Raw genomic sequence first — 26452 nt, 5'->3', positions numbered from 1 at the left:
CACCCACACTGGACCCCTTACAATTCTCCTATCGATAAAACCGATCGACAGATGATGCAATGGCCACAGCTCTACACACCATCCTTACACATCTGGAGAAGGAGGATGTTTGTGTGAGAACGCTGTTCTTGGACTACAGTTCAGCATTCAACACCATAATTCCCTTCAAGCTCGACAAGAAGCTCAGAGACCTCGGCCTTCCCCCTGCCTTGTGTAAGGCTCAGAGACCTCGACCCTCAACAAAGGAGCCCCTCAGGGCTGTGTACTGAGTCCCCTCCTTTACTCCCTGTGTACCCATGACTGTGTCGCCACCCACAGCTCCAATATGCTAATTAAATTTGCTGACAACACTATATTGATTGGCTTAATCTCAAACAATAACAAGGCAGCCTACAGAGAAGAAGTCATCACCCTGACACAGTGGTGTCAAGGAAACAACCTCTCCCTCAATGTTGCAAAAACAAAGGAGCTGGCTGTGGATTACAACAGGAATGGAGACAGGCTCACCCCTATTGACATCAAGAGAGCTGGGATTGAAAGGATGAACAGCTTTAAATTCCTCAGCATACACATCACTGAGGATCTCACGTGGTCTGTACACACCCGCTGTGTGGTGATAAGAGCACAACAGCGCCTCTTTCACCTCAGACAGTTGAGGAAGTTTGGTATGGGCCCCCACATCCTAAGGACTTTCTACAGGGGCACAATTGAGAGCATCCTGACTGGCTGCATCACTGCCTGGTATGGGAACTGTACTTCCCTCAATCTCAGGACTCTGCAGAGAGTGGCGCAGACAGCCCAGTGCCTCTGTGGATGTGAACTTCCCATGGTTCAGGACACTTACGGTGACAGGTGCATTAAAAGGGCCCGAAGGATCACTGACGACCTGAGTCACCTCAACCACAAACTGTTCCAGCTGCTACCCATCCGGGGAATGGTACCACAGCATTAAACCCAGGATCAACAGGCTCCAGGACAGCTTCTTCCACTAGACCATCAGACTGATTAATTCACACTGACACAATGATATTTCTAAGCTATATTGACTGTTCTGTTATATATCTTACTGTACATACTGTTTATTACAAATGACTATAATTTCCACATTGCACATTCAGACGGAGAAGTAACATAAAGATTTTTACTCCTCATGTATGTGAAGGGTGCAAGAAATAGTCAATTCAATTCAATTCAAACTGCCTAGAAATTCCCTATCACATAGCCCTCTATTTTTCTAAGCTCCATGTACCTATCTAAGAGTCTCTTAAAAGACTCTATTGTATCCACCTCCACCACCGTTGTTAGCAGTGCATTCCACTCTCTGTGTGAAAAACTTACCCCTGACATCCCCTCAGTATCTATTTCCCAGCACCTTAAAACTGTGCCTCCTCATGTTAGACATTTCAGGGGAAAAGCCTCTGGCTATCCACACGATCAATGCCTCTCATCACCTTTTATACCTCTATCAAGTCACCTCTCATCCTCTGTCATTCCAAGGAGAAAAAGCCAAGTTCACTCAACCTATTCTCATAAGGAATGCTCTCCAATCCAGGCAACATCCTTGTAAATCTCCTCTGCACTCTCTCTATAGTATCCACATCCTTCCTGTAGTGAGATGACCAGAACTGATCTCAGTACTCCAAGTGGGATCTGACCAAAGTCTTAAATAGCTGTAACATTACCTCTCGGCTCTTGAACTCAATCCCATGAAGGCCAACACACCTTATGCCTTCTTAACGACAATGTCAACCTGCGCAGTTGGACACAGACCCCAAGAGTCTTACTATTAATATTATATCCTGTCTTAAAATTGATCTGGGTTGAACTCCACCTGCCATTTCTCAGCTCATTTCTGGGGTGACCAGAACTGAATACAGTATCTGTGGGTCACCGACTGTAACCGGCTGATTCAGGAACAGCTTCTTCCCCTCTGCCATCAGATTTTTGAATGGACATTGAACCCATGTACTCATTACTTTCTTTATTTCTGTTTCTCACTACTTATTTAATTTAATTTAAATATATATACTCACTGTGCTTCACAGTTTTTTTCTATATTATCATGTACTTCATCGCACTGCTGCCGTAAAGTTAACAGGTTTCATGACATCTGCCGGTGATAGTAAATCTGATTCAGTTATTTGGTGTGTATCTGGACCTTCCCAGTGGTCTAGGAGCTGCCTCACCAGTGACTGGGGAACCGACAACAACCATACTCACTGATGTGACGCAGACGATGTCCCTCCAGATGGTGTCCTCCTTGGGAAGCTCGAGAAGCTCGAACAGATTGTCGGTGACCACCTCGCCAACCAGGTCGTGCCTGGAGAACCGGTCAAAGTCAAACACACTGAAATGCAGCTTTCGGTTGTTCAGATGGTCGAAGGGCACGGGGAACTGGAAGCTCTCGTTGAAGCTGGGGTTCAGCGTCTTCCTGTGGACCCGAGTCTGGAACTTCTTTTTCCGATCAGGTAGGAGATAAATTTTAACGTATGGATCTGAGGTTCCGGAATCGTCTTTTGCTGGCAAGTCCAAGCATTTAAGGATCGTCACAATCAGGTTCTCGTTCTCGTAGTCATATCCCAGAGTAAAGTTTAACTTGCCACTGGTCTTCAGCTCCTCCTTCTCACCGTCCTGTGAGTCAACTGACTTCTGTTTGTAGAGCTCGGGTTTGATGCGGCCGATGCTGGTGGTGGTCTCTCCCCGGGGCAGGCTGTCTGAGCTGAAGTCAACACTGGTGACATGCATCTGCCTTGGGAGGTGTCTCCTGAAGGAGTTATGCCTGCGGACACAGAAGGAGACAAATCAGTCTCAAATTCACACCCCTCCCTGGGATCAGGACCTACTCACAGCGTGAAGAGCTGCTGACGCACAGCCCAAGGGAGCTGGGATCGATTCCCACCTCAGATGCTGTCTGGATGGAGGTTGCATGTTCTCCTTGTCCTCTGAGTTTCCATAAGACCATTATTAAGCCATTCGGCCCATCAAGTCTGCCCCACCATTCAATTTTGGCCGATTTATTACCCTCTTATTATTCTTATTTGCTGCCTTTCTCCCCGTAAACTTTGACACCCAGACAAATCAAGAACCTATCAACCTCCACTTTATATATACTCAATGACCTGGCTCCCACAGCCGCCTGCGGCAATGAATTTCACTGATTCACCTCCTTCTGGCTAAAGACACATTCCTCATTTCTGAGGCTGTACCCTCTAGTTTTAGACTCACCAACTACAGGAGACATCCTCTCCAGTGGTGAAGGTCTTGGCTTGAAACATTGACTGTTTATTCATGTCCATTGATGCTGCCTGACCTGCTGAGCTCCCCCAGCATTTTGTGTGAGTTGCTCCATATCCACTCTATCTACGCCTTTCAGTATTCAATAGATTTTAATAAGATTTCCCCTCAATTCTTCTGAACTCCAGTGAGTACAGGCTCAGAGCCATCAAACACTCCTCAAATGTTAACCCTTTCTTTCCCAGGATCATGCTCGTAAACCTCCGCTGGGCCCTCTCCAACGCCAGCATATCCTTTCTGAGATAAGGGGCCCAAAACTGCTTAAATACACCTAATGAGATAGAGTGGAGTGACATTTGCAATTTTCTTGTCTTCCAGAACCATGCCAGAATCTAGTGATTCTTGAAGGTTTATTACTAATGTCTCCATAATTTCTTCAGCTACCTACTTTAGAACCCTGGGGTGTAGTCCATCTCGTCCAGGTGACTTTTCTACCTTTATACCTTTCAGCTTCTCAAGCACCTTCTCTGTAGTAATAGCACTTGACACTCGAATTTCCATCGTACTGCTAGTGTATTTCAATATGATGCAAAATATTTACTGTTTGTCCACCATATCCTTGTCCCCATTACTACCTTGCCAGTGTAATTTCCAGTAGTCCGATATCTACTCTTGCCTCTCTTTTACTCGTTATATATCTGATAAAACTTTTGGTATCATTATTGATATTATTGGCTAGCTTAAATTCATAATTCACACAGGAGAAAATCTGCATATGCTGGAAATCAAGGTAACACACACAAAATACTGGAGAAACTCAGCAGGCCAGGCCGCATGTCCGGAAAAAAGAAGTATTTAACAGCTGATGTTTCGGGCCAAGACTCTTCATCAGGACTCAATAGACACTAGACCCTTCGAGCCAGCACCTGATGAGTCTTGGGTCTCGGCTGCAAACATTGACTGTTTACGCTTTTCCATAGATGCTGCCTGGCCTGCTGAGTTCCTCCAACATTTCACGTGCGTTGCCTTCATAGTTCATCTTTTCAGTCCTTATGGCATTTTTAGTTGCCTTCTGTTGGTTTTTAGAAACTTCCCAATCCTCTAACTTCCTGCTAATTTTTGCTCTATTACATGCCATTGCAACTCTGCTGTCATCCCGTCTAGTGTCCCCCTCCAATCAACTTTGGCCTGCTCCTCTCTCATGCCTCTGTAATTCCCTTTACTCTACTGTAATACTGATACATTTGACTCTAGATTCTCCCTCTCAAACTGCAGGGTAAATTCTATCATATTACGATCACTGCCTCTTGAGGGTTCCTTTACCTTAAGCTCCCTAATCAAATCCAGTTCATTACACAACACCCAGTCCAGAATAGCTGATTCCCTAGCGGGCTCAATTACAAGCTGCTCTAAAAAGCCATCTTGTAGGCATTCTAGAGATTTCCCCTCTTAGAATCCAGCACCAACCTGATTTTCCCAATCTACCTGCATATTGAAATCCCCCATGACTATTGTAACATTGCCCCTTTGACATGTATTCTCTATCTCCTCTTGAAATTTGTAGCCCACATCCTGGCTACTGTGTGGAGACCTGTATAGAACTCCCACCAGGATCTTTTACCCTTGCAGTTCCTTAAATCTACCCACAATGATTCTACATCTTCAGATCCTATGTCAACTCTTTCTAAGGATTTGATTTCATTTCTTACCAGCAGAGCATGCCACCCCATCTGCCTACCTGCCTCTCCTGTCAATACAATATGCCACCCCCTCTGCCTACCCGCCTCTCCTGTCGATACAATATGCCACCCCCTCTGCCTACCTGCCTCTCCTGTCGATACAATATGCCACCTCCTCTGCCTACCCGCCTCTCCTGTTGATACAATATGCCACCCCCTCTGCCTACCTGCCTCTCCTGTCGATACAATATGCCACCCCCTCTGCCTACCCGCCTCTCCTGTCGATACAATATGCCACCCCCTCTGCCTACCCGCCTCTCCTATCGATACAATATGCCACCCCCTCTGCCTACCCGCCTCTCCTGTTGATACAATATGTGAAACTCCCAACCTTAACCTTCTTTCAGCCGCAATTTGGTGATACCCACACAGTCATACCTGCTAATCTCTAACTGTGCTACAAGATCATCTATCTTATTCCAAATACTGCATGCTTTCAAATATAACACCTTCAGTCCTGTATTCATCAGCCGTTTTGATTTTGTCCCCATGTTACACTTCAACTCATCCCACTGACTGCAATTTTGCCCCATCATCTGCCTGTCCTTCCTGAAAGAGTCACTACACACAGCCTCTGCTTGTATACCAACTGCCCCATCCTCAGCCCTATCACTCAGCTTCCCAACCCCCTGACAAATTATTTTAAACCCTCACCAACAGTTCTAGCAATCCTGCCCACAAGGATATTGGTTCCTGAGGTGTAAACCATCCCTTTTGGGTCATAACTTCCCCAGAAGAGGTCTCAATGATCCAGAAATAGGAAACCCTGTCCCCTGCACCAGTTCCTCAGCCACACAGTCATCTGCCAAGTCATCCCATTCCTACCCTCACTGCTGTATGGCACAGGCTGCAGTCCAGGGATGACTACCCTGGAGGTCCTGGTTTTCAGCTTGCTAACTAGCCCCCTAAATTCTCTCTTCAGGACCTCTTCCCTTTTTCTACCCATGTCATTGGTGCCAATATGTACCAAGACTTCTGACTGCTCACCCTCCCCCTTTAGGATGCCATGGACCTGATCTGAGACATCCCTGTCCCTGGCACCAGGGAAGCAGCCTACTATCCCGGTCCACGGAATTCCATGTCTATGGAATGTCCAATCACTTCTGCAGTTCTCTTCTCTGCACTTCCCTTCTGTGTCACAGAGCCAGAGCCAGACTCAGTGCAGGGACCTAGCTGCTGTGGCTCCCCCATCCCCCCACCAACATAGGTCATCCCCCTCAACAGTATCCAAAGCAGTATTCTTATTATTGAGGGGAACAGCCACAAGGGTACTCTGCTCTGGCAGCCCATTTCCCTTCCCTCTCCTGACAGTCACCCAGCTACATTCTGCAACTTAGGGGTGACTACTTCCCTGTAACTCCTCAGTTTCCTGTATAAGCCAAAGATTATCGAGTTTGCTGACACATTCTCTGAGGAGCTGCAGCTTGGTGCACCTGTACATGTGGTTGTCCAGGAGGCTGGAGATCTCCCAGAATTCCCACATCCCACATGAAGAGCACAGCACAGGCCCTGGAGCCATCCTCAGTGCACTTTGCACTAGCAGACAAAGAATGAAGAATGGAGAAGAAAAAACTTACCTGATATGTTCCTCACTCAAGCCAGATGAGCCAAAGTCTTCTCACTCTGACACTGGTCGACTCACACAATGGCCACTCCACCCGTCCCTACCTTACTTTTATTTGCATTTGCTACTGAATTGCTGTTTGATTAGGCCACTGGAAAACAGCAAAAGCCCGCTAATGCTCCGTTTATAAATCTCACTCACAGACCTGTGAGTTGCCTCCTCTCTCAATCCAAATTCAATTGAGCCACTGGAAAAGAAAGCCAAAATCCTGCAAATGTTCCTTTTTAAAATCTCACCCACGGACCTTAACTATTAGGGAAACCTGCATGAGGACTTGCAAGTCCCTTTGTACCTCCCCCATATCCCAATAACGTCGCCAGTCAGTGAGTGAATTCAAACTTCTGTAAGTTATCCCCAGTGGCTAAGGGGTAAATTCTGCAGGGAGCTGATAGGAAGTGAATAGAATTAAATGGGATTGGTGTAAATGGGTCAGCACAGACTCAATGGGCCAAAAGGTCTGTTCCCATGCTTTATCTCTCTGGTTGTATGCGATGGAGGTGACAGCTCACTGGATTTGTAAAAAGTTCAGCTTAAAGATTAATATTAAAGATGAGCTTTATTTGTCACATGTACTTAAAATCATTGAAACCTAAAGGAGGGGCAGTAGATGCCAAGGTCTTCACTCAGCTCCCCCACCCTCACCTTCTCACTCACCACAAGTAACCGCAGAGAGTCGTGGACACAGTTCAGCACATCGGGGAAACCAGCCTCCCCTCCATGGACTCTGTCTACACTGCTCATTGCCTCAGTAAAGCAGCCGGCGTAATCACAGACCCACCCACCCCGGACATTCTCTCTCCTCTTCTCTCCCATCGGGCAGAAGACACAAAAGCCTGGAAGTACCTATCACCAGGCTCAAAGACAGCTTCGACCCCACTGGTACACGACTATTGACTGGTTCCCTAGTATGAGGAGATAGCCTCCTGACCTCACAATCTCAATCATTATCATCCTGCACCTTACAGTTTGCCTGCATGCAGTTCCTCTGTAGCTGTCACACTTTATTCTGCATTCTGTTACTGTTTTCCCTTGTTCTACCTCAATGCACTGTGTAATGACCTGATCTGTATGAACAGTGTGTAAGACAGGTTTTTCACTGTATCTTTGTACAGGTGACAATTATAAACCAATTTACCAGTTTAGTTTACCCCACAGTAACCCAATTGCTCTAACACCTGACGTCAAAGTGCTTTCTGTGAAAAAGAGCAACGCACACAAAATGCTGGAGGAACCCAGCTAGTCAGGCAGCATCTATGGAGGGGAATAAACAGTCGATGTTTAGGTCCGTGACCCTTCATCAGGAAGGGAGACAAAGTCCAAATAAAGTGGGGGTAGGCAATTTCCAATACCATTACATCATTTCTTAGAAAATTTCTCCAAGTGCAGTCTGACCACTAGCTTATAAAGCCTTGGCATTACACCCTTTTTCTATATCCCAGCCCTCTCAAAATCAATTCGAAGTTTGTTAATCTTTAAGGAATCCTGAACTAGGACTGAATGAGTACAGAGAAAATTTACAGGGGTGTTGCTGGGATATGAGAGCAAGATTGAATAGGTCAGGACGTTATTCCCTGGAGCGTAGAAGAATAAGGGGAGATTTGATAGAGGCATACAAAATTATGAGGAATTCATAAGGTAAATGCAAGTAATACACACAAAATGCCGGAGGAACTCAGCAGTCCTGATAAGGGGTCTCAGCACAAAACGTTAACTGTTGACTCTTTTCCATAGGTACTGCCTGCTGAGTTCCTCCAGCACTCTGTGTGTATTACTTTGATCTCCAGTAACTGCAGATTTTCCCATGAAGGTAAGTGCAAACAGGCTTTTTCCACGGAGTTGGGTGAGAATACAAGAGGTCATGGGTCAAGGGTGAAAGGTGAAATGTTTAAGAGGAACATCTTCACTCGGAGGGTGGTGAGTGTGTGGAATGAGCTGCCGGTGGAAGTGCTGCTTGCAGGTATGATTTCAACATTTCAGAGAGGTTTGGATAGGTACATGAATGAGAGGGTTTGGAGGGCTATGGTCCCGGTGCAGGTTGATGGGACTTGGCAGAAAGATATTCCATGTCTCCCAAGTTCCTTTGTACCTCCAATTTCTGAACTAGCTCCATTAGAAAATAGTCTATGCTTTTATTCTTTCTATCAAAACGTATGTCCATACATTTCCCTACACTACATCCCATCTGCCACTTCTTTGCCCATTCTCCCAGTCTTTCAGTAAACTCCCTGTTTCTTCGACACTATCTTCCCCTCCACCTAACTTTGGATCATCCTCCAACTTGGCCACAAAGCCATCGATTCCGTCCTCCGTGTTCCTCAGGCTGTGCCCCTTCACTCACCTGGAGGATGAGGTAGGCTCTGTAGTCTGCCTCTGCACCCGGGTGTGTTTCAGCAGATGCTCTCTGAGGGCAGCTTGTACCTCTGCCGGGATGTCAGGAGAGGTATGGCTGATCTTCATGGGGGTAGCCAGTAACACCACAGAGTTCTTCCTGTTCTCCCTGACCTCCTCAGCTTCCTTTTTCTCCGGAGCTTCCTCGGGTTCGGGTTCGGGGTCATGGCTGGGCGCTGGCTGAGGGATGTTATTGGCATCAGATGTCAGACCTTTGTTCTTCCAGTGCGGCCAGCATAGCTTCCAAAACACAAACAGTGACACTACCAACAGGGCAAGAGCACAGAAACTGACGACCACCGCAAGCAGACTGACCGAAATGTCTACAGGCAAGCAGAAAGTCCGAGTGAAACACACAGCACAGCGGACAGCCAACAGACAGGGAGGAGAGAGAAAAGGAGATGATGTGAGATCAGTGCCCCTGCCAGGTCTCGCATCCAAAGATTCATACAGTTCAAGTTTCAAGATTCAAGATACAAGATTGTTCAATGTCATTTCCAATACACGAGTGTAAAGGAGAATGAAATAATTGTTACTCCAGATCCGATACAGCACAAAAAAAAGATAAAGAACACAAAAAATAAGAATTAAAAAAACATAAGGACATTCTTGCTATTGAGAGAGTGCAGCGTAGGTTCACAACGTTAATTCATGGGATGGCGGGACTGTCATATGTCGAAAGATTGGAGCGACTGGGCTTGTATACACTGGAATTTAGAAGGCTGAGAGGGGATCTTATTGAAACATATAAGATTATTAAGGGATTGGACACGCTGCAGGCAGGAAGCATGTTCCCGCTGATGGGTGAGTCCAGAACCAGAGGCCACAGTTTAAGAATTAGGTGTAGGCCATTTAGAACCGGAGTTGAGGAAAAACTTTTTCACCCAGAGAGTGGTGGATATATGGAATGCTCTGCCCCAGAAGGCTGTGGAGGCCAAGTCTCTGGATGCTTTCAAAAAAGAGATGGATAGAGCTCTTAAAGATAGTGGAATCAAAGGTTATGGGGAGAAGGCAGGAACTGGATACTGATAATGGATGATCAGCCATGATCACAGTGAATGGCAGTGCTGGCTCGAAGGGCCGAATGGCCTACTCCTGCACCTATTGTCCATAATAAATATAAAAACATCAGATAGTTTATATATATTGATTGATTATATGTCCACAAAGTGACAAAGTGTTTCTACATAAGGTGACTCTGACAGGTTGGGGTGTGGAGGGGTGGATTACAGGGTGGAGGTCCAGGAATGGCTTCACATATGAAGAGTGTTTGATGGCTCTGAGCCTGTATTCACTAGAATTCAGAAGAATGAGGGGTGACCTCATTTAAATCTATCGAATGGTGAAAAGTCTTGACAGAGTGGATGTGAAGAGGATGTTTCCTATGGTGGGAGAGCCTCAGACCAGAAGATATTGCCTCAGAATAGAGGGGCATCCTTTTAGAAAGGAAATGAGGAGGAATTTCTTTGGCCAGAGAGTGGTGAATCTGTGAAATTCTTTCCCAGAGGCCAAGTCTTTATGCATATTTAAGGCAGAGGTTGATAGTTTCTGGATTGGTCGGGGCATGAAGGCAGGAGATTGGGGCTGAGAGGAAAATTGGATCAACCATGATGAAAAGGTGGAGCAGGCACAATGTACCAAATGGCCTAATTCCGCTCCTAGATCTTATGGCCTTATGGAGGTGTTGATTTGTCTTACTGCTTGGGGAAAGTATTTTTGAGTCTGGGGGTCCTGGCGTGGATGCCGTGTAGCCTCCTCCCTGATGGGAGTGGGACAAACAGCCCATGAGCAGAGTATACAGGCTTCTTCATGATGTTACTTGCTCTTTCCCGGCACCTTTCTGAATATATGTTCTTGATGGTGGATAGGCTGGTGCCAGTGACGACTACCCATCGTAGAGCCACCCTGTCTGCCACAGTGCCACTCCCATACCAAGCAGTGATGCAGCTTGTTAGGGTGCTCTCTACTGTGCATCTGTAGAATGACTTGTGTACAGATGCACAAAGTCAAGCTCTCTTCAGCCTGCTCCGAAAGTAGAGACACAGCTTTCTTGACGGAGTATGATGTGTTCTGGGACCATGAGAGGTTGTGTGAGATGTGCACACCAGAGATAGACTCAGCAGCACTTTCACACACTGTCCAGTGGCTGCCAATTGAATGGGAACAAGATGAGGCCATTCAGCCCATTGTGCTGTCCTGCTCTCCCATTTTGGTTCACTATCCGCACTCTTGATATCTGTACCCCACAGCACAACACCAATGCGGACAAGCAAGGTTGAAACTTTGCCCGCAACACGTTCCTTGTTCGTTCTCACCTTCTCTCACCATCAACACCTTCTGGCATGCTGTGGGGATAATTTAGAACAGGGGTTCCCAACCTGGGATCCACAGACCATTTGCTTAATGGTATTGGTCCATAGCATAAAAAGATTGGGAACCCCTGATTTAGAGGGTAAATTGGGATTTCTTAATCCTACATCTCCTCCAGTCTGGATCTTAGTTTACCTCTACCTCAGTAAGGAGACTGTGATCGTAGGTCATCACAAGATTAATGGGACAAGCTCTCCGACAGGCAGAGGGAACGGTTCAAAGATGTGCTCAAAGCTTCCCGAGAAATAATCAGAATCAGGATTAATATCACTGGCATACTTTGTAAAATGTGTTGTTTTGCAGCAGCAGTACATAACAATAAAAACTATAAATTACAATCAGTATATGTAAAAATATTCAATTAAATTAAGTAGTGCAAAAAGAGAGGGGGGAAAGTGTTCATGGGTTCATTGTTCATTCAGAAATCTGATGGTGGAGGGGAAGAAGCTGTTCCTGAAACACTGAGTGTGGGTCTTCAGGCTCCTGTACCTCCTCCCTGATGGTAGCAATAAGAGGGCATGTCCTGGGTGCTGGGGTCCTTAATGACGGGTGCTGCCCTTTTGAGGATGTCCTCGATACGAGGGAGGCGAGTACCCATGATGGAGTGGACTGCAGCTTTTTCCGAGCCTGTGCAGTGGCGCCTCCGTACCAGATGGTGATGCACCAGTTAGATTCAACATTCCCACTGACTCCAGGAAACCCCCGGCACAAGAGCATCCACGGAGAGGGGAGATCCTGAAGGCACAGAGAGCCCAGCAGAATGGCAGGAGGTGACCGAGGGCTCACGGACACCCTGCCCCCTGTCCTGCGCAGGCATCTCCTCTCCCATCTGCATGTCTCACATTGGTTCAGCACCCACCCAGGAACTATAGGGCTAGAGGGGAAGGTAGACATACTCACTTCATGGAAGAAAGAGAGGTTTTCGAGAGCAATAGTGTGACCCTCCCTCAGTATGACCCCTTTCACAGTGTGACCCTCCCTCAGTACCACCCCTTTCACAGTGTGACCCTCCCTCAGTACCACCCCTCCCACAGTGTGACCCTCCCTCAGTACCACCCCTCCCACAGTGTGACCCTCCCTCAGTACCACCCCTCCCATAGTGTGACCCTCCCTCAGTACCACCACTCCCACAGTGTGACCCTCCCTCAGTACCACCCCTCCCATAGTGAGACCCTCCCACAGAGTGACTCTCCCACAGTGTGACCCTCCCTCAGTACCACCCCTCCCACAGTGTGACCCTCCCTCAGTACCATCCCTCCCACAGTGTGACCCTCCCTCAGTACCACCCCTCCCATAGTGAGACCCTCCCACAGAGTGACTCTCCCACAGTGTGACCCTCCCTCAGTACCACCCCTCTCACAGTGTGACTCTCCCTCAGTACCACGCCTCCCAGTGTGACCCTCCCTCAGTACCAACCCTCCCACAGTGCGACCCTCCCTCAGTACCACTCCTCCCACGGTGTGACCCTCCCTCAGTACCACCCCTCCCACAGTGTGACTCTCCCTCAGTACCACTCCTCCCACGGTGTGACCCTCCCTCAGTACCACCCCTCCCACAGTGTGACCCTCCCTCGGTATCACCCCTCCCACAGTGTGACTCTCCCTCAGTACCACCCCTCCCACAGTGTGACCCTCCTTCAGTACCACCCCCTTTTATTACCAAAAGTATAAAACTTTATTTACAAACAATTACACAAAGTACAAACATTCAATATTTTCAAGACAGTGAATAAATTCAATTAAAAGTATGATTACTACTGTCTATAGAACAGTCAATTCCCTGGGGAGCTCCCTCTCCAAGGACGACCGGTACGAACGTCTGCTCGGAAGAGGGGCAGACAGTCGGCCCTGGCAGAACCCTTGACTTTCCGCCGCCTAGGTCCGTGAATGGCCATCTTGGCCACCAGGCCCAGAACCAGGGCCACCAGTAGCTCCTCCTCACAGCCCGTTCCCTTCCATACTGGGTGCCCGTATGAGGAGCACGGGACTGAGCAACCAGAACCTGAGCAGCAGCCCCTTCAGATACTCCCACAGGGGCTGCAGCCTCTCACACTCCAAATAAACGTGGTACACTGACTGCTCCTGGCCACAGAATGGACAGGTGGACGGGTGTCAGTGAACCTGTTGCACGGTACTGCCCTACGTTACACCTCCCACCCCAGGACGCCAATGTACAGGGGAAGGACGCCTGTATAAAGAGCTTTCCACTGGGGACCTCCTCCGCTGCCAGGTGGTAACACGGGCTACCAAGGTGAGCCCGGTCGGTAGACGAAGACAAGGAAAGGACAGGTGTGCAAGAACCGCCTGTACAAGAAATGCTATGTATTGTGTGGAGCATCACGTAGCACCCTGTCTGGACGAGACCTGACCCCATACACTCAACAGCTCTCGGTAAAACAAGGCAGTTACCTCAGAGCGGAGTGGCTGATGCTGTCTGCTGGAAGCTGCACGGCCTGCTGCAGGCAGTGTCCCGGGCGCAGAAAGTTTGTCACCGACACATACTGTCTCAGAGGGTGGTCACTGTACGGGTATCTCTGCAGGATCCTGTGTGGAGAGCCACCAGCTGGGCGCACAGTCACACCAATGACTGACTGCCCTCCGCAATTGGAACACTCAGGCCTGCAGCAGAGACTCAATGCCTCCAATTGCCTCAGAAGTCCACCAGCCTCTTCTGGGTCCTGGAGACATGAGCAGTGGCTGGGATCAAAATAATCAGCCGGTACCACACCATGGAGACGACCAGCTGACCTTCCCCGGTATGAGATCGCACGAAGGAGGCCTAGACAGCGTCCCAGCCGGACAGAGATTCTGTCTCCAAACCCGCCAGTTCACCGGCCAAGCCTCTTCCGTCGAGCTCAGGTAGACCCCCAAGTACAGCAAAGGGTCTCATCCCCTCTGGTAGGGAGCCCACCTGCCACTGACCCACTAAGAGACCCGAACACGCTTCCCAGTTGACCCTTGCAAAGGACGTGGCCGAGAAGATCGGCTGGCAGTCTTGCATTTCCCTGCAAGTCAACTGGCCGGTGACCATGAGGAGGACATCAATGGCGTAAGCTGGAAAGACAAGCCTCCATACCTGGTTCATGTAGAAACCAAACCCGTTAATCTCTTATGGAGAAGGCCTCCACGCAGAGTACAACTGCCCTGATGTGGGGCACCGCTGACGTATCCCCCTCCCAAAGCACAAGGGAGCTGTCAACAACCCATTAACCTTAACAAGGCACTCTGTAGCAGTGTACAACATTTGGATGTGGGCCACAACATGTGGCACAGAGTCCCAAACGCTCGCAGAGTCCCAAAAAGGTACTCGTGGTCCAGCCTGTAAAACGCTTTCTCTTGGTCAAGGAAGAGAAATGCGACTGACAGACCAGCCTCTCGACACAGGTAAATCAGATCCCAGACAAGGTGGATATTGTCCTGGATCAACCACCCTTGGACTGTGTAGGACTGGTCAGGGCAGGCCTCTCGTGCCAGCATGAAGCCCAGATGATTGGCCACTGCCTGGGCAAAATCCTGTACTCCACACCGAGGAAAGATACTGGGCATCAGTTCCTCGGGCAACAGAGATCCCCTTCTTTGGCAACAGGGTTACAACTGCTCTGCACCAAGAGAGGGGCATCTCAACCATCACCACGCTCTCCCCCAATCCCCCTGCACCCTGCATAATCAGCCCCTAGGATGTCCCAGAAGGCTCAGAGAGATTCAAAGGTCAACCCGTGGACTTTCCTATCTGCTGCTGGTTGAGGGCACTGGTCAGCTCCACCAAAGATAGCGGTGCATCAAGTCGATCTGCACCCCCAGGGCTGACCCTCACCACGTCCTCCCACACAGCCCTGTGTGCATCCTTGTTTCATGGGTCCAGTGAGAAAAGAGCCCCATAAAAGGAATGAACTTCCTCAACAATTCTCACCGGATCCGTGATGGAGGAGACATCCTCTGCCAGCAATTCCACTAACTGCCTGCGGACACCCGTCCCCCTCGAGAGAGCATAGGAGGGGGGCAGGCGTGGTCCAGATCCTGCAGCATCCAGACCTGCGACCTCACATAAGCACCTCGGGACCTCTCAAGCTGCAGGTGTCAGTGCCTCCTCCTTCCTCTGGTACTCATCCCAAAGGGGCTGCTCTCCACTAGTCATCCCTGGCAGGGACTCCAAGTCGATCAGCTCCTTCTCAAGCCAATCGTTCCCGGACAACCACCGCTTGGTCAGCCCGATAGCCTATTCATAGAAACATAGAAACATAGAAAATAGGTGCAGGAGTAGGTCATTCGGCCCTTCGAGCCTGCACCGCCATTTATTATGATCATGGCTGATCATCCAACTCAGAACCCTGCCCCAGCCTTCCCTCCATACTCCCTGACCCCCGTAGCCACAAGGGCCATATCTAACTCCCTCTTAAATATAGCCAATGAACGGGCTTCAACTGTTTCCTGTGGCAGAGAATTCCACAGATTCACCACTCTCTGTGTGAAGAAATTTTTCCTAATCTCGGTCCTAAAAGGCTTCCCCTTTATCCTTAAACTGTGACCCCTCGTTCTGGACTTCCCCAACATCGAGAACAATCTTCCTGCATCTAGCCTGTCCAATCCCTTTAGGATTTTATACGTTTCAATCAGATCCCCCCTCAATCTTCTAAATTCCAACGAGTACAAGCCCAGTTCATCCAGTCTTTCATCATATGGAAGTCCTGCCATCCCAGGAATCAATCTGGTGAACCTTCTTTGTACTCCCTCTATGGCAAGGATGTCTTTCCTCAGATTAGGGGACCAAAACTGCACACAATACTCCAGGTGTGGTCTCACCAAGGCCTTGTACAACTGCAGTAGTACCTCCCTGCTCCTGTACTCGAATCCTCTCGCTATAAATGCCAGCATACCATTCGCCTTTTTCACCGCCTGCTGTACCTGCATGCCCACTTTCAATGACTGGTGTATAATGACACCCAGGTCCCGTTGCACCTCCCCTTTTCCTAATCGGCCACCATTCAGATAATAATCTGTTTTCCTATTTTTGCCACCAAAGTGGATAACTTCACATTTATCCACTGTTTCCTGGCAAAACAGTCAGATGTTCATCCCAGTTTGGCAAAAGAATAAATCAAGGAAGGTAGTGCACCCGTGGCTGACAAGAGAAATTAGGGATAGTATCAATTCCAAAGAAGAAGCATACAAATTAGCCAGAAAAAGTGGCTCACCTGAGGACTGGGAGAAATTCAGAGTTCAGCAGAGGAGGACAAAGGGCTTAATTAGGAAGGGGAAAAAAGATTATGAGAGAAAACTGGCAGGGAACATAAAAACTGACTGTAAAAGCTTTTATAGATATGTGAAAAGAAAAAGATTGGTTAAGACAAATGTAGGTCCCCTACAGACAGAAACAGGTGAATTGATTATGGGGAGCAAGGACATGGCAGACCAATTGAATAATTACTTTGGTTCTGTCTTCACTAAGGAGGACATAAATAATCTTCCAGAAATAGTAGGGGACAGAGGGTCCAGTGAGATGGAGGAACTGAGCGAAATACATGTTAGTAGGGAAGTAGTGTTAGGTAAATTGAAGGGATTAAAGGCAGATAAATCCCCAGGGCCAGATGGTCTGCATCCCAGAGTGCTTAAGGAAGTAGCCCAAGAAATAGTGGATGCATTAGTGATAATTTTTCAAAACTCGTTAGATTCTGGACTAGTTCCTGAGGATTGGAGGGTGGCTAATGTAACCCCACTTTTTAAAAAAGGAGGGAGAGAGAAACCGGGGAATTATAGACCGGTTAGCCTAACGTCGGTGGTGGGGAAACTGCTGGAGTCAGTTATCAAGGATGTGATAACAGCACATTTGGAAAGCGGTGAAATCATCGGACAAAGTCAGCATGGATTTGTGAAAGGAAAATCATGTCTGACGAATCTCATAGAATTTTTTGAGGATGTAACTAGTAGAGTGGATAGGGGAGAACCAGTGGATGTGGTATATTTGGATTTTCAAAAGGCTTTTGACAAGGTCCCACACAGGAGATTAGTGTGCAAACTTAAAGCACACGGTTTTGGGGGTAAGGTATTGATGTGGATAGCGAATTGGTTAGCAGACAGGAAGCAAAGAGTGGGAATAAACGGGACCTTTTCAGAATGGCAGGCGGTGACTAGTGGGGTACTGCAAGGCTCAGTGCTGGGACCCCAGTTGTTTACAATATATATTAATGACTTGGATGAGGGAATTAAATGCAACATCTCCAAGTTTGCGGATGACACGAAGCTGGGCGGCAGTGTTAGCTGTGAGGAGGATGCTAAGAGGATGCAGAGTGACTTGGATAGGTTGGGTGAGTGGGCAAATTCATGGCAGATGCAATTTAATGTGGATAAATGTGAAGTTATCCACTTTGGTGGCAAAAATAGGAAAACAGATTATTATCTGAATGGTGGCCGTTAGGAAAAGGGGAGGTGCAATGAGACCTGGGTGTCATTATACACCAGTCATTGAAAGTGGGCATGCAGGTACAGCAGGCGGTGAAAAAGGCGAATGGTATGCTGGCATTTATAGCGAGAGGATTCGAGTACAGGAGCAGGGAGGTACTACTGCAGTTGTACAAGGCCTTGGTGAGACCACACCTGGAGTATTGTGTGCAGTTTTGGTCCCCTAATCTGAGGAAAGACATCCTTGCCATAGAGGGAGTACAAAGAAGGTTCACCAGATTGATTCCTGGGATGGCAGGACTTCCATATGATGAAAGACTGGATGAACTGGGCTTGTACTCGTTGGAATTTAGAAGATTGAGGGGGGATCTGATTGAAACGTATAAAATCCTAAAGGGATTGGACAGGCTAGATGCAGGAAGATTGTTCCCGATGTTGGGGAAGTCCAGAACGAGGGGCCACAGTTTGAGGATAGAGGGGAAGCCTTTTAGGACCGAGATTAGGAAAAACTTCTTCACACAAAGAGTGGTGAATCTGTGGAATTCTCTGCCACAGGAAACAGTTGAGGCCAGTTCATTGGCTATATTTAAGAGGGAGTTAGATATGGCCCTTGTGGCTACGGGGATCAGGGGGTATGGAGGGAAGGCTGGGGCGGGGTTCTGAGTTGGATGATCAGCCATGATCATAATAAATGGCGGTGCAGGCTCGAAGGGCCGAATGGCCTACTCCTGAACCTATTTTCTATGTTTCTATGTTTCTATGTGAGACCTGCCCACATCCCACCAGAGCCTCAGGAAGGGGAAATTTCCCTGTTCCTCCTGCCAGGTCCTCCAAAGCTGACGGAACGAATCCCAGAACCAGCCGTCCTCCAGCAGCCGGCTGTTGAAATGCCAGTATGTGAACTCTACCCGTGTGGGCCGGCTGGTGGCACAATGGCATCAGCGCCAGACTCTGCAGCGAAGGCTCCTTAGTTCGAATCCAGGTCGGGCCACCCCCAAGCACGCTTTCCATCCGTGCCCGGTTGAGCGTCAAGCTAACCACTCGTAAAAAAAAAAGGGTCGAGTCAGGAACGTTTATGTCGTGACCCGGTTAATCCGAAAGGAGACCAATCCTGACACCACATGCCAGACAAGAATGGCTGACTGTCTGGGGCGACCCGCTGAAAAAAAACAACCTGTGTGGGCAGCGTAGTCAGCTCTGCCCACACCAGGTGGCGGTCCGAGCACACAACTGGCCGCACGGAGGCAGCCAACGCCCGGGAGATGTACAGTTGACCAATCCGCGAGCCTTCACCCCCTCTGTACCACCTTGAGAAAGCACAAAGGTCAGGGTGAAGGCTCCGAAACATCGTCCAAGTCAGAGGATACAACCAACTCCCGTAACCGTCTTACTGATGCTCGACTACTCTGAGGACCAGTGTGACCCTCTCCACGAGGGTGCAATTGAAATCACTCCTCCGATTACGCATTTGCTCTGATCTATGGACCCAGCAACACAAACATCTCTTAGAACAGGCGCAACTGCATTGGGCCAGGCTCAGGGGCGTACACATTTACAAAATGCATCGGCACACCATCCTGGCGCACGGCTAGGTGAAGTAGGTGGCCTGGCACGAGGTCCTGAACTGGCAAAACCGCAGGCTGGAAAAAAAGGGCCAACAAGATGGCCACCCCGCTGGAAGTGGAGCTGAGGTGACTCATGTGGACACCTCCCCCCCACCCCCCACACATCCCTCGACATTTCAGGAGCCAGGTGGATTCATCTCCTGGAATGGTGCGGGTTTCTTGCAGGAATCTCACCACATATCACCCGTCCCAGAGAACAGAGAGATCATGGAATCTGCGGAGAGCCCCCCACCACCTCTGGCATTAAGGGTGGCAACACTTAACCTCACGACTCACTTTATTGAGACCCCTCACCAGAGCCCCCAGGAGTAGCAGAGCTCTCCTTCAACCCCTTTCCCGTCTTCGCCCCACAATCCTTCTCCAGGGTCTCCAGGAGTCTCTGAAACTGGTGCCTCTCCTTACAGGTCACATCAACTCCCTTCCCCTTCTTCTGTAGGACAGTTCGGATAGACTGAATGACCCCCTGCAGACCCAACCATCCATCAGCGGCCAACTGGGTCTTAAATGGTTTCCTGCAGTAGTCCTTCACAAACTGTGGGATCACTTCCAGAGAGATGGACTGTGACTCGGTGCTGGGGTCAAGCAAGTCTACCATCTGTGCTTCAAAAGAGCCCTCCTTTTTCCTCCTCACCGTGGCCACCATCGTCCCCGTGCCGAAGAAGTCTTCAGTGTCCTGCCTCAATGATTACCATCCCATTGCACTCACATCCATCACCATGAAGTGTTTCGAGAGGCTCGTCATGAGGCAGATCAAGACCCTGCTGTCCTCCTCACTGCAGTTTGCGTACCGTCCCAACCGTTCAACAGACGACGCCATTGCCATCACCCTCCACCTGGCCCTAACCCACCTGGACAAAAAGGACACGTACATTCGAATGCTATTCATAGACTTCAGTTCAGCATTCAACACAATCATTGCTCAGAAACTGATTGGAAAGCCGAGCCTACTGGGCCTGAACACCTCCCTCTGCAACTGGATCCTAGACTCCTGACTGGGAGACCTCAGTCAGTCCGGATTGGAAGCAGCATCTCCGACACCATCACACTGAGCACGGGGGCCCCCCAGGGCTGTGTGCTCAGTCCACTGCTGTTCACTCTGCTGACCCACGACTGTGCTGCAACACACAGCTCGAACCACATCATCAAGTTCGCCGATGACATGACCGTGGTGGGTCTCATCAGCAAGAACGATGAGTCAGCATACAGCGAGGAGGTGCAGCGGCTAACGGACTGGTGCAAAGCCAACAACCTGTCTCTGAATGTGAACAAAACAAAAGAGATGGTTGTTGACTTCAGGAGGACACAGAGCGAACACTCTCCACTGAACATCGACGACTCCTCCGTAGAGATCGTTAACAGCACCAAATTTCTTGGTGTTTACCTGGCGGAGAATCTCACCTGGTCCCTCAACACCAGCTCCATAGCAAAGAAAGCCCAGCAGCGTCTCTACTTTCTGTGAAGGCTGAGAAAAGTCCATCTCCCACCCCCCATCCTCACCACATTCTACAGAGGTTGTATTGAGAGCATCCTGAGCAGCTGCATCACTGCCTGGTTCGGAAATTGCACCATCTCGGATCGCAAGATCCTGCAGCGGATAGTGAGGTCAGCTGAGAAGATCATCGGGGTCTCTCTTCCCACCACTACAGACATTTACACCACACGCTGCATCTGTAAAGCAAACAGCATTATGAAGGACCCCACACACCCCTCATACAAACTCTTCTCCCTCCTGCCGTCTGGGAAAAGGTACCGAAGCATTCGGGCTCTCACGACCAGACTATGTAACAGTTTCTTCCCCCAAGCCATCAGACTCCTCAATACCCAGAGCCTGGACTGACACCAGCCTACTGCCCTCTACTGTGCCTATTGTCTTGTTTATTATTTATTGTAATGCCTGCACTGTTTTGTGCACTTTATGCAGTCCTGGGTAGGTCTGTAGTCTAGTGTAGTTTTTGTGTTTTTTCTTACGTAGTTCAGTGTAGTTCTTCTATTGTTTCATGTAGCACCATGGTAATGGAAAACGTTTCATTTTTACTATGTTCTGTACCAGCAGTTATGGTTGAAATGACAATGAGAAGTGACTTGACTTGACTTGACTAACGGGAGATCTGACCACAGACTCTATCTCATACCCAGGACCAGTGACAGAGGGAGGCCCCACCACCTCTCGATCCAGAATCCCTCAGTACGTCCAACGCTCTCGTCACCCGCCAAGCAGGCATCAGCCACACCTGATGAGACCACGTCCCTCCTCACACTAACTGTAGCTGCTGGTCCTACCCTATCCCCAGGTCCAGTGACAGAGGGAGGCCCCACTACCTCTCGATCCAGAAACCCTCCCACAGCCAGGATATGAGCTTGCTGGACCAAACCCACCTCCACATCCTTGTCACCCTCCCCGGAATCAGCACTGGGAGAGTCCCCAACCTCCTCACCCCTCGGGAGATATTCCCTCCGATTAGCCATGTGGGATGGCGATTCTGGGTGTCTCCGGTTTCCCTCGTGGACTACACACTCCTCAGCAGGGCACTTGACCTTAATTGAGGCAAGAATCTGGGAAACCAATCCCACTGGTGACCCCTGTTCTCCAGGGCTTTGCCCGTCCCCAGGGAATACGCTCCCTGAGTGTGCAGTCTCAATCAAAGACGTCTGCCTCCCCACACGGCCCCTCTACAGTGGCACCGCTCCCCAGCCCGGAGGACACATGATCAGGAGATGCCACCCCAGCAGAGGGCCCCTGAAGGACAGGGCTATCCTCAGCTCTGGGGGAAAATACTCCACACACACAGCCTCAACCAGGGGTAAATCCTCCTCCTCCTCCTCTTGTGGCCCCTGATCTCCAGTCTCAGGGGACACATCCCTCCATCATTTCAGGCCGCAGATATGCTGAGGCTCGCTGACCTCCATTTCAGAGGCGTCCTCAGCCTCCGACACCTCCTCCCCTCCCCGACTTCCTCAGACGCTTGCTTTATTGAACTGAATTGACTTTATTACTTACATCCTTCATATACATGAGGAGTAAAAATCTTTACTTTATGTCTCCGTCTAAATGTGCAATTTATAGTAGTTTATAATAAATAGCATGTACAACAGGACAGTCAATGTAACATAGAAATACAGTCTGATGGCCTGGTGGAAGAAGCTGGCCTGGAGCCTGTGGGTCCTGGCTTTTATGCTGCGGTACTGTTTCCCGGATGGTAGCAGCTGGAATAGATTGTGGTTGGGGCTGGATTTCAGGAGCCACGAGACCCTCCAGCCTCGGTTCAACAGCAACAAGCTGCTCCTTCTCGGGGGGAGAAGCCTTCAGATGCCTTTTCTTCTTTTTCACCTTCCTGCCCCCACTTGAACCCACCCCTCACCGTCACCTGCCCTGTCTCCAACGACGACCTCCACAGCCGATGGCCCGTTGGGGGGAAGCGGACAACAGGGTGGACAGGGAGGGGACAAAAGGGTGGAGGGGGCAACAGGGGGGAGGGGATAACAGGGTGGATGGGGGAGGGGTGTCAGCGGGGGGAGGTCCAGCTGTATCACCCTGTGCCTCCGAGGTAGAGTTGGCAGCCGGACAGTTCAGGCAATTCTTCGGACTATGCCCGAACTCTTTACAGGTGTGGCACCTCAGGCGTCCTGTAGCCCACAGGATGGTATAATAATGCCCCTCAAAATATACCTGAAGCTGCCTCTTGGCACCCCGACCCTGCTCTGGCTGCATAAGCAGACGGCGCTGGAATGAGAATGGGTGCTCATAACCCTGAGGAGGTGCCCTGTACCCTACCGGGGTTATTTTCAAACGCACCTCGCTGATGGAGTGCAGGTAGGGGGATGAGGGCCTTGTCAGGGACGTTGGAGAGTAGTCCCATCTGTATGGGGGCCAACACCAGCTCCACCTGCATAAAAACTCTCCCCACCCTTAACCCTGACTCAGGGCCAAAAGCACACCACTTGCCAACTTCATACAGAAAATAGTCTTCCCATTCAAAACCGCTTCACAACAATGCCCTCGTGGCCTCCAACAGTCTCCGCCATGGCCTTTATGGCAGCGTTCCTAGCGACTGAAGTAGGCACAGTACACGGTAAAGTGTTCTTTAAAGTTATTAATTTGAACAGGTAGTCCTCCCCGTGAGCTGCAACTCCCAACACCGCAGCCTCCGCATACAACTTCAGCACAGACATCTTAGGGCACCCACCATGACACAGTTCGAATTCAGAAGGTCAACACCTCCACTGGGATACTACACAGTCTACACCCAGCCGAACACCAGCAAACAGTCAAAAAGAAACAGCTCAGAGACGAGATGGGACGGGACAGGAGGGGAGAAAGGAAGAGCTCAGAGATGAGATGGGACGGGACAGGAGGGGAGAAAGGAGTGGATAGACAGGGAAGTCATGCGGTGTTAAAAAACCCCAGCACTGTCTGTGCACCTGTGAACAATGAAAGCTTTTCCTGGCCAGTCCACTGCTCCTCTTGCCATTCCGAAGTCGGAAGTCCTCTTCAGCCAGTCGCCTTGGGATACGCACTCCGAACGGGAGATGATTTCCGCTGTTACAAACAGAATAAATCCATCCGCGTTCCCAGCAAAATCAAACTCGAACTTTGGCAATCTGCCAACTGCTCCCTCTGCTCAACACCAAGAGACATAGACTGAAAAACTTCACCAAACAGAATCCTTCCAGACAAGAAAACTGTTTCAGCCCACTGCTGAGGTGATATTTCACACTGCCGAAGTCCACTGACCATCTCCAAAACTGTTCTTTGGCAATTTTGCAGAAAATTTTCAACTTTAGGAGAGAGGGCTCCATCAGTGTGAGTCTCCCTCAGTACCACCCCTCCCACAGTGTGACCCTCCCTCAGTACCACCCCTCCCACAGTGTGACCCACCCTCAGTACCACCCCTCCCACAGTGTGACCCTCCCTCAGTACCACCCCTCCCACAGTGTGACTCTCCCTCAGATCCACCTCTCCCACAGTGTGACCCTCCCTCAGTACCACCCCTCCCACAGTGTGACCCTCCCTCGGTACCACCCCTCCCACAGTGTGACCCTCCCTCTGTACCACCCCTCCCACAGTGTGACCCTCCCTCGGTACCACCCCTCCCACAGTGTGACTCTCCCTCTGTACCACCCCTCCCACAGTGTGACTCTCCCTCAGTACCACCCCTCCCACAGTGTGACTCTCCCTCTGTACCACCCCTCCCACAGTGTGACTCTCCCTCAGATCCACCTCTCCCACACCACAGAACAGCAGGAGTGAATTTTGTTCATTCACCGTGTTTCAGAGGTGCTGATGAGGAGAGGTTGTGACCCATGATGGATTGCTGTAACAGAACAGCAGGATGCACTGACTGGTCTCTCGGGCTGACGATTGGAGTTCAGCCCTTCTCAGGCTGTCGATCAAGCATTAGAAATCAGCTTTGTCTCTGTTACCTTACACTCTGTGCTATTTCTGCTATGTATGGTATGTTGTGTGCTGTTGGTAATGTGTTTTGCAACTTGGACCCAGAGGAATGCAGTTTCATTTGACTATGTTCATGTATGGTTAAACTTGAACTTGGACTTACAAAGTGTGACAGGTACAGGAGTCAGGTGTACCTCTTCCACTACTATCCCATCAGAGATCCTGTGGAGGTGCCCAGCGCAAGGGAGTCAAGGCTTTGCAAAGATAGGTATCTTTCAGCATATATGATGCTTGCAGCCTTACAGAGCATGGAGAGCCTGCACTGCTGTACCATTACTGAGTTTAACACAAGACTGTAAACATGATATCTGCGTATGACAAGGCACATGGCATGCTGCCTTTATCAGTCAAGGTATTGAGTTCAAAGGTCAGGAAGTTAGTTTGCAGCTCTATAAAACTTTAGTTTGGATGTATCTGGAGTATCGCTGGAGTTATGGCTAGCCCGTTATAGGAAGAATGCCAAGACTTTTAGAAAATGCCTGGATTAGAGGGCATGTACTGTAATGAGAAGTTGGAAAACTTGGGTTATTTTCTCTGGAGCAGTGGGGGCTGAGGCATGAGCTGATTATGAGAGGCACAGACAGAGTAGACAGACAATAGATATTTCCGAGGGTTGAAATATCTAATACCAGAGGGCATACATTTTGGTGAGGGAGGTAATTTCAAAGGGGATGTGGGGACAATTTTTTTTAATAGAGAGTGGTGGGTCTGGGTGGTGGTAGAGGAGATACATTAATACTGTAACAGATGAAGCTGAGGAAAATGGAAGGATACGGTCATTGTGTAGGCAGAGGGGATTAGTTTAGTTGGCCATTTGATTACTAATTTAACTTGGGTTGGCACAACATTGTGGGCCGAAGGGCCTGTTCCTGTGCTGTACTATTCAATGTTCTATAGTTGTAACTAGAAAGTGTTTGCACTAAACACCATTACATTCAGTAGGGTCACTTGCACTATATGTGTAACACCTATCCAAATTTCTCTTAAATGTTGAAATTGAACCCACACCCACCATTTCCGCTGGCAGCTCGTTCCACACTCTCACCTCCCTCTGAGTGAAGACGTTCCTCCTCATGTTCCCCTTAAACATTTCACCTTTCACCCTTAACCTATGACCTCTGTGTATAGATTCTGTATAGTTTATGTGTAGCTTTTCATAAATTCTACTGTATTTTTCTATTTTCTTGTAAATAGTTGCAGGAAAATGAATCTCAGGGTAGTAAGTACTTTGATAATAAATTTACTTTAAACTTTGACTTTTAACCTTATCAGAGGTTCAAAGTCAGTCCTCCAACGTTTGGGGCTGTGAATTAGTGGCGTTATCAAGTCATTCTGTTATTGTTCTGATCACTGTTCCACTCACTACAGCGCCCCATTGTACAGGTGTGTCCCTGCTCAGAGCTGAAATGAGAGTTCAAAGTAACGTTATTACCAAATAACATGTATGTTACAACATACTTCCTTGAGATTAATTTTCTTGCAGGCATTTTCAGGAAAATAAGGAACTACTATAGTATTTATGAAAAACTACATAAACAAAGCCTGACAAATAATCAATGTGCAGAAGAAGACAAATAAAAGAAAATAATACTGAGAAGATGTGTTGCAGAGTCCTTGTGAGTGAG

At 48.9% G+C, this 26452-nt stretch overlaps 1 protein-coding gene across 1 annotated transcript in view; it reads right to left on the bottom strand.

Annotated features, from left to right (window-relative positions):
- The window catches only part of syt10 (synaptotagmin X), a 100699-nt gene that overhangs the window by 41035 nt on the left and 33212 nt on the right, over positions 1-26452 (bottom strand). Inside the window, exons 2-3 of the mRNA XM_063059586.1 lie at positions 8936-9308; positions 2221-2779 (exon numbers count right to left, since the gene is read on the bottom strand). Of these exons, the coding sequence (XP_062915656.1) occupies positions 2221-2779; positions 8936-9308 (932 nt within the window). The remainder of the gene's footprint in view (positions 1-2220; positions 2780-8935; positions 9309-26452) is intronic.

The sequence above is a fragment of the Mobula hypostoma genome, chromosome 9 (genome assembly GCF_963921235.1).
Source record: "Mobula hypostoma chromosome 9, sMobHyp1.1, whole genome shotgun sequence".
NCBI lineage: Eukaryota > Metazoa > Chordata > Chondrichthyes > Myliobatiformes > Myliobatidae > Mobula > Mobula hypostoma.
The sequence above is the reverse complement of the archived record's forward strand: the minus strand, read 5'-3'. Positions and strand labels throughout refer to the sequence as shown.